This window comes from Rhamphochromis longiceps, linkage group LG18, assembly GCF_057381845.1.
Source record: "Rhamphochromis longiceps isolate RC_006_pf linkage group LG18, R_longiceps_female_GT1.1, whole genome shotgun sequence".
In the NCBI taxonomy this organism is placed as follows: domain Eukaryota; kingdom Metazoa; phylum Chordata; class Actinopteri; order Cichliformes; family Cichlidae; genus Rhamphochromis; species Rhamphochromis longiceps.
This window is the reverse complement of record NC_140574.1, coordinates 21456896-21468062: the sequence shown is the minus strand read 5'-3', so window position 1 is coordinate 21468062 and position 11167 is coordinate 21456896. Positions and strand designations below refer to the sequence as shown.

The 11167-nt window shown below is 41.3% G+C and overlaps 1 protein-coding gene across 2 annotated transcripts; it reads right to left on the bottom strand.

Moving 5' to 3' along the window:
* Positions 1-522: 522 nt before the first annotated feature.
* On the bottom strand, positions 523-10937 carry pask (PAS domain containing serine/threonine kinase). 2 transcript variants are annotated; one of them, XM_085389755.1, is made up of 21 exons: positions 10594-10937; positions 10214-10450; positions 9811-10034; positions 9527-9697; positions 9266-9400; positions 9051-9185; positions 8711-8873; positions 8073-8245; positions 7859-7988; positions 7589-7760; positions 4680-4912; positions 4461-4590; positions 3402-3955; positions 3173-3315; positions 2873-3040; positions 2641-2766; positions 2396-2530; positions 2087-2286; positions 1677-1810; positions 1425-1574; positions 523-1123 (listed from the first exon to the last, which is right to left on the bottom strand). In XM_085389755.1, exons 2-21 carry the CDS (start codon positions 10416-10418, stop codon positions 954-956), a joined length of 3651 nt encoding a protein of 1216 aa, XP_085245881.1. In that variant the 5' UTR covers positions 10419-10450; positions 10594-10937; the 3' UTR covers positions 523-953. The 2 variants fall into 2 exon arrangements, with proteins under 2 accessions (XP_085245881.1, XP_085245880.1); XM_085389754.1 differs by having other exon boundaries at positions 10214-10937.
* Between the last annotated feature and the right edge of the window lie 230 nt (positions 10938-11167).

Sequence of the window (11167 nt, the reverse complement as noted above, 5' to 3'; positions counted from 1 at the left end):
AGTTAATCATTTTTAATTCCAAAACATGTTTTCAGATGAGAATCAGCATGGTGAATGCAATCAGGATACATAAAAAAGTAAAGTCTGGGCTTTTTAAATGGTTCAGTGTTATTATAAGGACTTTTCAGGAAGTCCTATCTTCACTTCACAGTGAAAATAAATCTTCAACTTTATTGGGATAGCTGACAGTCTGTAGCTAGTGTAAGGTACTCATGATGAAATATTTGCAGTACCACCCTCCTCTCTACTTTGAAATAACGTGAAAGTCTGTGAAGGAAGTGGCAGCCTGTAAATAACAGCAGCTGTTAATCTGGCAGCTTTAACACCAGCTGGGAACCTAATAAATGTGTCCCCAACAAGTACTGCAGTCATTTAGTGTTTTGGATATAAATTTAAGTAGCAGTTACCTGACTGAAGAGAACATGCTTGTGGCAATACATTTATTGATGTATAAAAATAAATAGATAAATATCAGATATTCTTACACTTTTAATTAAAATATACAAGAATAAAACTATGAATATAAATTGCCCATTATTTAAAAAAAAAAAAAAAAAAAAAAAAAAAAAAAGCCGGATCAAGAGTTTCTTTAACTTTAATGAGTTTGTGTGATTTCTCTGAGGTAACAGCTTATAGTTGTTGTGTTTTTGTAGTAAAGCTGGGTGATACTTTAAACTGTCACAAATTTTTTTTTTTGCTGCTTTAATTTTTCCTCAAACTGCAAAAAGATAAATAAAACATTACATCCTGAACACAGAAACGAGCACAGTGTGACCGACCCATGATTAAGTCAGAAGTCTGTTTGTCTCATATTTAGTCCCGACAGCAGCGTCCCATCACTGAGGCACACTTCATTTTTCTTCAACATTTATATCTTTGTTCAGTGACTCCAGATAAAAAAAAAGTTGATTTGACAGTTCGCATGAAGGCTTCACTTTGTTTAAGCAGAGTCTTTAATCCTCAACGAGGTACTTATGCAGCTCCGATTTCAGGGCTGCGATCTCCAACCTCTCGTCCTCATCTTCCTCCTCGTCATCCTCAGGCAGAGTGTCATCCCCACTGCCTGAAAATGAGCTCTGCCCGATGTACGCCTTAGGACTGGATTCTTGGTGCTGCGGTAAACCTGATAAAAAGATCAGAGGCCCCAGTACATTAAAACATAGCTAATGATTGTCAACGAGGTTCTCAAACTGTGGTGCAGGTGGAAAAGGAAAAATATGAAGTTAAACTAAGTTGAATTTGTATTACATTTCAAGGGGAAAAAAAATATCAAAGTGGCCTGATGCTTATGCACTTATTTTATTGTTGCAGAGTGATGAGTATTAAGAGGTGTACGGGATAAACTGTTTCCACCTCCTGAGGTGTGGAATATCAGAAAAAGTCTGACATCTACTAGTCCAACAGTACCATTTAAGAGTACTCACAGCAGCTCAGATTTTCAGGAACCACCTCTGCCCAGGTGTACTCTGATAGAGAAATGGGCTGACTGATCCAGGACTGCAGCAGCAGCTGGTCTAAGTCCATTCTGTGAGTTGGGTTAGGGTCAAGCAGCCCGTGTAATACATCATCCAGCTCTGAGAGAATACACAGAAAAACTTCAGAATCTGACTGGACAAAATTGTCTCTATAAACTCAAAGGATCATATTTTGTGAAATCACAACCAGCTGCTGTGTACCTGGAGAGAGATGATACGGGGGATTTAGTTTGGCATCCAGGATCTCACCCACGTCACAGAAGGGATTCTCGCTGAAAAGCAACGTATAGAGCAAAACCCCCAGAGACCACATCTCCAGCTCTGGACCCTCATAGCTACAAAAAGAAGCCCACTTATGAGAGAAGCCTACAATTATTAGCAAGTTAATTCAGTGCTGATGGCATATTCTCAAAATTGTATACTCTAGAGCTCAATTCATGAGTTCAATGGGTCATAAATGTAATCTAGGACTGTAAAAATAACTCTTAACTAGACTCTGCATTCAGATTCAATAATTTAAGTGACTTCTTTAAACAGAAGGATGCTATTTAATAAAATACATTAAAAAAAAAAAAAAGAGGAAAAAGAATTAACAGATAGTGTATACTCACGGATTTCCCTGTAGCACCTCTGGGGAGCAGTACTCAAGGGTGCCACAGAAATGATAAAAGAGCTTCCCAGGAGTCATTATAGCAGCAGAGCCGAAGTCTATCAGTCGAATGTGAAAACATGTGTCAATTATGATGTTCTCATCTTTTATGTCCCTGTGAAGGATGTTCTTGGTCCTCAGATAGAAGACAGCTGCCACAATCTGCGAAGAGACAGACGCTGCATTTTAACAAAGAACAAATCAATACTTCATGTCACATTTATGAGCCCACTCGCCTGACACGGTTGTATTTTTCTGGCTGTGCGTGTACCTGTCTGAATATGTAGCTGGCAAGGGGCTCATCGAGCCTCGGCTGCATGTCTATAAACTCAAAAAGGTCCAAACCATCTCCGTGTTTCTCCATCACCATCTGAAAGTAACTCCCATTCTCAAACACCTCCAGCACCTAGTGACACCAACACAGGTGTATGATGTGAAGCAACACAGTTCACGATTAAAACACATTATTTTGGAAACTTTTGCGACAGGGTCATGTGATGCAAACCGCACGGCGACCTTAACGATGTTATGGTGCGTCACTCGGGTCAGTATGGCGATCTCCTGGCTCACTCGCCCTAACATTGGGTCGTCTACCCAGCAGTCGCTCACTATTCTGACCTTGCTGATGAACTTCACAATCACCTGTAGGTTTTTAAAGTAGGTCATAAAGTCATCTTCTGCAAAAAACAAAACAAAAAAAACTACATATACAAACAACAACCCCCCCCCCACCAAATATTTTTCTTACTTCTTGCCCATCGCAGCGCCTTTCTGCCTTCCAGACAAATCCAAAGGCTCCTTTACCAACAGCTTTGATCGGCTTGTACTCTTCTTCAAACTGTCCATCACAGGCTTTAGACTGCTCGAGGTCCATGGTGGAGCGCAATGCTTCCCCCTGACTGGCCTCACCAATCCTCTTCATGAAGAAACGAGTAAATGATCACCAAGTTACAAACACAACCGCCTCTAATGAAGTTTACATTAAAATATAAATAAGATAAAATCCATGCTTTATTGACCTAGACTTAAGATCATTACAGCCACTGACCTCTCCTAGACTGCCTGCTGTTTGGTCATGCAGTGATTGATCCGTTTGTGACATCGCCCCCTGCTGGCTAAGTCTGCACATCCACATGCAGAAAATGGAGCTTCCGTCTGGGAGGTTTGTCCCGCACACATCACACAGCACATCTGCACACAAGCAGAGAAAAATACTTGTTGCTTTGCATTTGATTTTTAGGAGGAATCTAAAGTACAGTAAACAGTTTAACACCAACCTATTCTTGTGCCGTCTCTGTGGTATCCACTTCCTTCAAATTGCCCCTCCACTATACATGTGGTTTCTGAGGACTGGTTGTGTCCATACACCTTCTGTTTCTTGGGAGTAGATGTGGCAGGCATATCTGCTAGTGACTGAATCCCAGTATTCACTTGTTCACAGCCCTCTTGGCCCTTTCCTTGATGAATTGCAGAGACAGCTTCCCAGTGAACCTGCTCATCCTTATGCTTTTCAAGTTTTTCAGGTGATTTGTTTCTGGCCTCCACAGCAGCAACGTCCCCAGGCTCACTGGGCTCCGCTTCCTGGTCAGACAGCACCATGCATGGGGAGGGAGTCCGCAGGAGCTCAGCTGTATCGCATGATGCCACAGAGTGTGGGGCGTCATTGTTGCCTCCTCCACCACTGAGCAGCTCTACATTACCGCCCAGGTCTAGCTCCGCTAGGGCCCGGCTAACTAGATCACCATTGCTGTTTAGGTCCAGAAAGATACTGGCTGAGTCCACTGCTTGGGCTGGATCAGAACCACCGTGTTCACAGAAGCCAGAAGAAGACCTAGGAAATTAAATTAGAAAAACCAAAACATTGTTACATGAATACATGAAAAATATATTCATAAAGGAAGGAAACGTCTAAAGCTGAAATAAGGAAAGAAATGAATAAAAGTTTGACAGTGGAATCAAATACTGTATTAAAAACACAGAGAAACACATCCAGGTGTTAGTATAGCAAATGATATGTGAAATGAATGTTTCCAGTTTTCTTTGAAGTCTAACTAAACAAAAAGGAAGCATACTCAATTGAAAAGGCTTATACAATTGAAAAAGGTGCCAACCCACTAAAGACGCCAAAAATATGAATGAGACAGCATTTCTAAGCTACAGGCTGAAACTCGTCTGTTTCTTCCTGCCATTGTGCAATATTTTAAAGTATGATATACGTAACTGCGAGCGCTGACATTCTCATTAGCATCTTTAGATTCTTTGAAGTTTCAACCAGGCACGTCAGAGGCTTTCAGGGCCTCATCTTACCCACATAACTGAAAAATATCTCTCCTCACCGGCTCTCCATTGAGATTACTTCAAAGCTAGATTCCTCAAGCACAGAGGCAGATGAACGGTGATCTTTTCCTACATCAGGAGGTTTGTCATTAATCTTATCAACAGCATGTTCATTCCCAGCAGGACAGTCTACAGAACAAGAAAAACATTCATTGTACATTGTATTTATAGCGGAGCTCCATTTATGTAAAGAAAACATCAGCAGAGCTACGTCACACCTGGGATATTCTCAGGGGCGGGTTCATCTTTTTTCTGAACTTCACTGCCCAGCTGCTGTTCTCTCTTTTGGTGCGATGGTTCAGTGGGAACAGAGCGGCAGGCGTCGTCATCTGGAAGTTCCACCCAGGTAAATGTCTTGAGGAGTGCCTGAGTAGTATCCACACTGTCTATCTGACTACAGCATGGTGCTACCTGAGCTGCTTCTTCCATCAGCTCTGCAGTGTTATTGGCCCTGAGGAAAGACGGGCTGTTTCAATCCAATTCTTTTCTTTCCATGCCAACACAAGAAAGCTACAGGCAAACTCCAGTGGCAAAATATTTACTGAAAACGTATCTGAAGTCTCTCCTAGGAAATCAAAAATGTATACGCAAAACTGCAATCTATGCTGTGGATGTCTTGTTTTTTGGGGTTGGTGCAAGTGTAAAACACAAAGCACTTCACCTTACAAGCACTGGTAATAGCATATACAAGAACGAATGCCTTAACTCCCAGCTAATTTGTCTCTGCAGTTACATTTTTAGTGAGTGAATAAGTCTTTGCCTGTTTATTTCCCCCACAGGCTGAAGATTTAGGACTTATGCAAGTTTCTATCTGCATGCTGTAAATTGTAAATGCTTAGCTTAAATAAAAGCTCAGTACTGAAATACATATTTTGTATAAAAGGTTGGTAAACAATAATATTCAGTTGGAACAACTTAACGATGCATTACTATTTCTTCAAATTCTAAATAAGAGGCACTATATTAGAAATCTCTACTTTTTTTAAATTTATTTTTTAAATACCAGGCATGCTGTGACATTATTTGTCCAACAGATGGCAAACGAGAGGCCTTTTAACACACTTAACCCACACTGAGATATTCCAGCATCACAATCATTCATGAATCAATTAGGGCTGAACAATATATCGCATTTGCGATAATATCGCGACATGATCAAGTGCAATTTTCTAACCGCAAAGGCTGCGATTATACTCTGGACATGTCCAAATTCATGGGCTGTATCCTCCTGAGGCCGCATTTGTAGACCGATTACGTCACAGCGACGCGCCGAAGGCTGTCCAAATTACTACCATATCCCAGAATTCATAGCGCGGCCCAGCCAAACTCCAGTTTCCAACAATGGCGGCCGCTACTAAGTTTTAAAATTACTCATACTAATCTTTCTGGGTCACAAAATAAACTTTTAAAATATTTTCAGGCGAGAAAGTAGTTGTGTAAACATCAAATATCTGCTCGGTTTATCAAGATATCCCATATTTGCAAAAGTGCTTCGACGTTTTCAGAGGCGTCTGCTACCCACCAGCTCGACAGCTAGCCGGGAGCTCGAGGGTTACTGATGCGGCCGAGAACGGCACAACTCCCGGCACATCATTTTCAGATCACCGCGGAGTTTCGCTGCTCGGGTTAAACGTAATATATAAGTCACTTAGACAACCTAAAAATGTTATTGTTGGGCTTTTTTCAGTGTTTTGTTTGTTCGTGAGTAAATCGGTTTGGCTGAGATTAAAGTTATTAGATTAGATAAAATAAAACTTTATTAATCCCCCGGGTGGGTTCCTCCTTGGTTTTCACACAGCTGACTAAACGTCAAACAGAAAACTTATTAAACAGAAGTATGAGACAGTCGAGAATTTACGCCAGTGTCTGGTTATATTTTAGATAGCAAGAAGCAGACGGCCGAGTTTATTAAACTCCACCGAGACAGCGGTGACGCTAATCAGAACTAGCCTTCTGATTAGCTAATCAGAAGGCTAGACCGTCCAATTTCACGCCTTTAAATTTTAAAGGCGTGTTTGTGTGTGTGTTTATACAATTGCTATTATGTTTGCACTTTATGTGTAATGTTACTGACTGCAGAGATCAGTAAGATGTGTGAATTTTTTATTTATTAGTTTTATTTATTTAATATTATTTTTTAATTGAATGACTGTCTAGTAGTTCACAGATGTCGAAAAACTGAGTGTGGTAAAGCCACTGATTTTGTTTATGTATATTTCTGCAATCTGCACATTGTACTGACTTTCATTTTAATGTTTACACCAGGGTTCCTTGTCAGCACTTTATGCTCAGATGTTTGTAAGCTAAAAATAAACTATTGTGTATGTTCAAATATACTGTTGTGATTGAAGAAGTTAAATAAAAATGTCAGTCATCAATTCATGCATCACCTCATGTCATCATAACAGAGGTCTGTCTTCCAGGAAAGAACAGTTTAAAATTAATGTAATATAGTATTGGCCATACTATATGATGTATTGCTTGTCTTTGTTTAATAATACAGAAGACAAAGATCTTAAAAAATAATCGCATATCGCATCGCAATCGCAATATTGGGGCAAAAAAATCGCAATTAGATTATTTTCCATAATCGTTCAGCCCTAGAATCAATCATGACTGTGAAATTTGGGGAAAACATTCCAGTCACAAAAGCTTTACGAGTCCAATTCAGATACAAGTTTTAGGGGGGGAAAACAATAACAGCAGAAAGGACAGAAACGATGAGCAGTCACAGCTGATCTAACTGGGGAAAATGTAATTAGTGTTTCAGTGTCTATTGAGTAGTTGGAGACACAGTGAGACCATCAGGCTTGACCAGTGAGTTGGAGTGCTTCCAGATTTACTGCAAAGCACATTAAATATACATGCAGCCTGCGGCTTTAAGGCACCTGATTGTCGCAACAGCAGCTTTTGTCTGTCCAGCATTTCAGAGTACACAAACCCACTCTGTTTAAAGTCTACAGTGAATTTGAATATCTGCTGGCATAAAACCTCCTGTCAGAATTAATCACCATCATATCCAAGGCTACTAAAAGCCTCGGATATGACTTACCAGATAAAATCATTGATACACATTAAAATCACGGAGCCTGTGAGCTGGACGATTTTAATGTGCCCGCGTACTTACGTAACCACACGTGTTGAGGTGACTGCAGGAGGGGAGAGGGCAGACAGAGCGCTGCCCTGTTTATCCAGCATCATGCTGGTGCCAGTGAAGATCCTGCCTCTCCCTGCTGAAGTCCTTTCCAGAGCTGCTCGGTGCACCATGGCCATGTCTCCTGCCACTAGTGAGGATGGGTCTAAAATTGAAATAAGAAACTATTAAGTGATGCACAGTGCAAACAAATAATACTGCATGACAGGTAAAAATCAGTACCTTACATATTCCAACACTCACCATATTTTCCTGATATCCTGGATGCTGCAGGACTTTTAGAGGCCTTTGCATGAGAATCAGAGAAGGATCTGGTCTTTCTGTCCGAGTCCGACATCCACCCATAGAAACCGGGCATCAGGAAAGTGATGTTCTATAGATAACAAAACAGCAATATCTATGAGGATTGGATGGTCCTCAGTCCAAACATCCACGTTCAGTGGTTACATTGGCTGACCTTCCCCAGCAGCTCGTCCTTGCTGTAGCCAAACAGACTGAGGGCCAGGTGGCTGTGGATGCTGATGATAGAACCATCAGTGTGGAGCAGAAGGAGACCGCTGACAGGAGCAAACACCCAAACTGTTCCAGAGTATTCTAGGGCTGGGCTGACAGTGCTGTCCACATTGACGTCTGTGAAAGTCCAAGCGTACGTTCAAAGTGCACAATTAGTTAAAGAAAGCATAAGTGATATATAAAAGCAGATGACATGGGGTGGGGGGGTATTAGTGAATTTATTGCCTTAAAACACAAACATCAGACTTGAGGATACTAAACAACAGGTGTTCACTATAGTGGACACAGACACGGCATGAAAAAGGCCACTAACATTAAAGCTGCCTGAAAGCTGTCAATGCAAGCACCACATCTGATCTGTAAGGGCCATATTAGTACATTTCCAACTTTAAATTGTCCAGGAAAAGCCCCAAAATGTAAAACCTACACCTCTATTGGACTGCAAGAAGTTTAAATGTTAATTGGAGTGTACAGCACAACACAGTGTGTGGGTGCATAACCCACACACCCACTGGGTGCACAACAGTGAGTGTGTTTTTAATCTATTGGTCATAGCTTTGTCCTACAATTTAAGCCAACTACCTGATGAGGATGACATTTCAAGGCTGTCATTGAGGTATATGTAGCCAGTCCCATTAAGCTGGTGTTGGGGTTTCCCACACTGCACCGCCCCTTGAAGTTTAACACACAGCGGGACTGCTGCACCTTCTCTGCTTCTACCACACACTCGCTGAACCCTCAGCATCTGAAAGCAGATAGAAAAAAAATTGTACTACAGAAATATTTAAAAAGGGATATAATTTTCTTCTTATCCATTCTGCCAAAATGTCAGAGCAGCACATTGATAAAAAGGGTCTCGGAAGCAGAGGTTAAAATTCCGAGTTTTCCTTAGCTGAGCAGAACAGTTCAAAAGTGTGCTTACTTTGGGCAGTGCATGACTGCGGAGGGGGATTTGTAAAGAGGGGATTAGCTCCTTCACAAAAACTCCTTTTAACTCCTCGGGATGATGGTATCCATGGAGATGGGCAAATGCCAAATCACAGGTTAGGATTCTGCCCTGAAAGTGACAAATGTACACGTCTATGGCTAGGCATTACTTTACATTTGTAAAAGAATGCTAAATAAGGGTGTACTTACATCTCTTGAGAAGGACAAAAAGGAAGACATCCTTTCTACATTTTCCATCACGAGAAGGAGGTGCTCTTCATTCTGTGATTGTCTGTAGGTGTACACAGACACTGGCATTTCTCCAGATAAAGTCAGGGCATCCACCTGCCAAAACACAAACAAACAAAGAAAAAAAAAAAAAAAACCCAAAACAAATGAAATGAATAAATCTATGGTGTAGATTAAAGAAATCTGACTCAATGGCTCATGCTGTTTTAAGTAATTTCATACCACTTTTCCAGACGCTGCTACAACAGTCCCATCGACTAGTGGAAAATCCTCTTCCAGTGCTTCTTCCAGGACCTGACTGGTTTTCTTTAAGAGGGAGGGCAGCTTTTTTCCAATGAGCTCTTCAGTTGCGCACTCAAACAGCTTGCAGGCTTGTTCATTTGCTGACAAAACCTGAAATTAAAATAAATAAATAATTAATAAAGTAAGCAATTCATACAGTTGAAATGCTGGTTATCCTGTGCTGCAAAGCAACCTCCCTCCACATTAAGTCAACAACACAGTACCTTTTTAGTTTTATGGTTGACAGTTAGAATGACTTTGTTTGGGTTGAAGGCAGAGGGATACCCCGGCAGGCCAAAGTCACCAGACATTAGCTGACTGAAGAGCATCTCCTCTCTCTCTGACATAGTAGACAAGTGTGGCAAGGAACCAGCTTGAGAAGATGGAAGCAAACTACACATCTGGCGGTTTTTTGTGGCCACAGAAGATCCAATGTCAAAATGATCACCTGTAGGAAAAAGTGGTGTTATAAGCTGATTTAAATACAATTTATTCCCCTTAGTTTAAGAACACAAGCCAATCAAAACCGTCAGTGATGGGGGTGGGGGCGTCATATCAAAACTGACTTGAGATGAATTTATTAGCGCAGCATTTCTGTTGGTTGTAATCAACACTGCTGAAATTTACCTGTCAGGGAAGCCGGATCATAACGACGCTGAAAGGCTAAAAGCCTCTCCTTGTACAGAGGTCTGCGAGTACACGGGTAAGACCTGTTCAGGTCAAAGTCATCTTCCAGGTGACCAGACGAGAAGTCGGGAACCACACAAATAGTTTGTCCTTTAACAACGACGCTTCCCGAAGCCGCAAAACGATTCTCAGTTGACAGCGACATTGTTGCTGTTTTGTAGCTCGCGTTGAGAATAGCTGACTCAAGTATAAATGACAGAGAATTAGTGGTTGTAGCAATTACAGCTTAATATCATAGGCTAACTTTGCAGTTTATGCAACAGGACATGATTTATTGATAATATCTATGCTGCTCAGATACTGCAGCATTCAAGACTCACCTCAGCTCGTTTCCTAGTTGTTAGGCACGGCTGTTTGAGTTAATGCCAGTTGACAAGGTAACGTTACCTGCACTGCGCACTGTGGCTAACTAGCCATTTGCTAACTTGCTACTGCAAGTTAGCAATGAAATTGTTAGCGCTGCTAACAATTTCACTGCTGCACGGTCAGTTCTGATTTGTGTTAAATTACCGACGTTTTAGGCTATACCCGGAGTCGACGTCAGCATCTAAGCAAGTCAGCCTCGGTTAAAAGTACATTTTATTAACGTGATATTATTTCGCTCAATGCAACAATGTCTTTTGTAAACCGCGGGCTTCAAGCGTCAGTGGAGTAGATGATTTCAGGACGTCTTCTGGAGCCAATCAAACGTCCAGCTACGAACCAGGAAAAGTTCATTGGATAATTAACCCGGAACAGCCCGCCTTTGTTACCATGGCAGCACAGTCACGCAAAAATAATTACTGCTGGATTCAAGTGGAGTGTGATTAACCGAAATAAAGGGCTTCACGTAAACGGTCTCTCTCTCTCACACACACACATACATATACACATATAGATATCTCTCTCTCTCTC

Excerpts from the sequence above, each read along its gene's own strand:
- pask (XM_085389754.1), bottom strand. The coding sequence starts at position 10,418 with ATGTCGCTGTCAACTGAGAATCGTTTTGCGGCTTCGGGAAGCGTCGTT. Across the intron at positions 10,035-10,213 it reads TGATCCGGCTTCCCTGACAG|GTGATCATTTTGACATTGGA; the intron begins GTAAATTTCAGC and ends TTTTTCCTACAG. Across the intron at positions 4,591-4,679 it reads CGCCCCTGAGAATATCCCAG|ACTGTCCTGCTGGGAATGAA; the intron begins GTGTGACGTAGC and ends CTTGTTCTGTAG.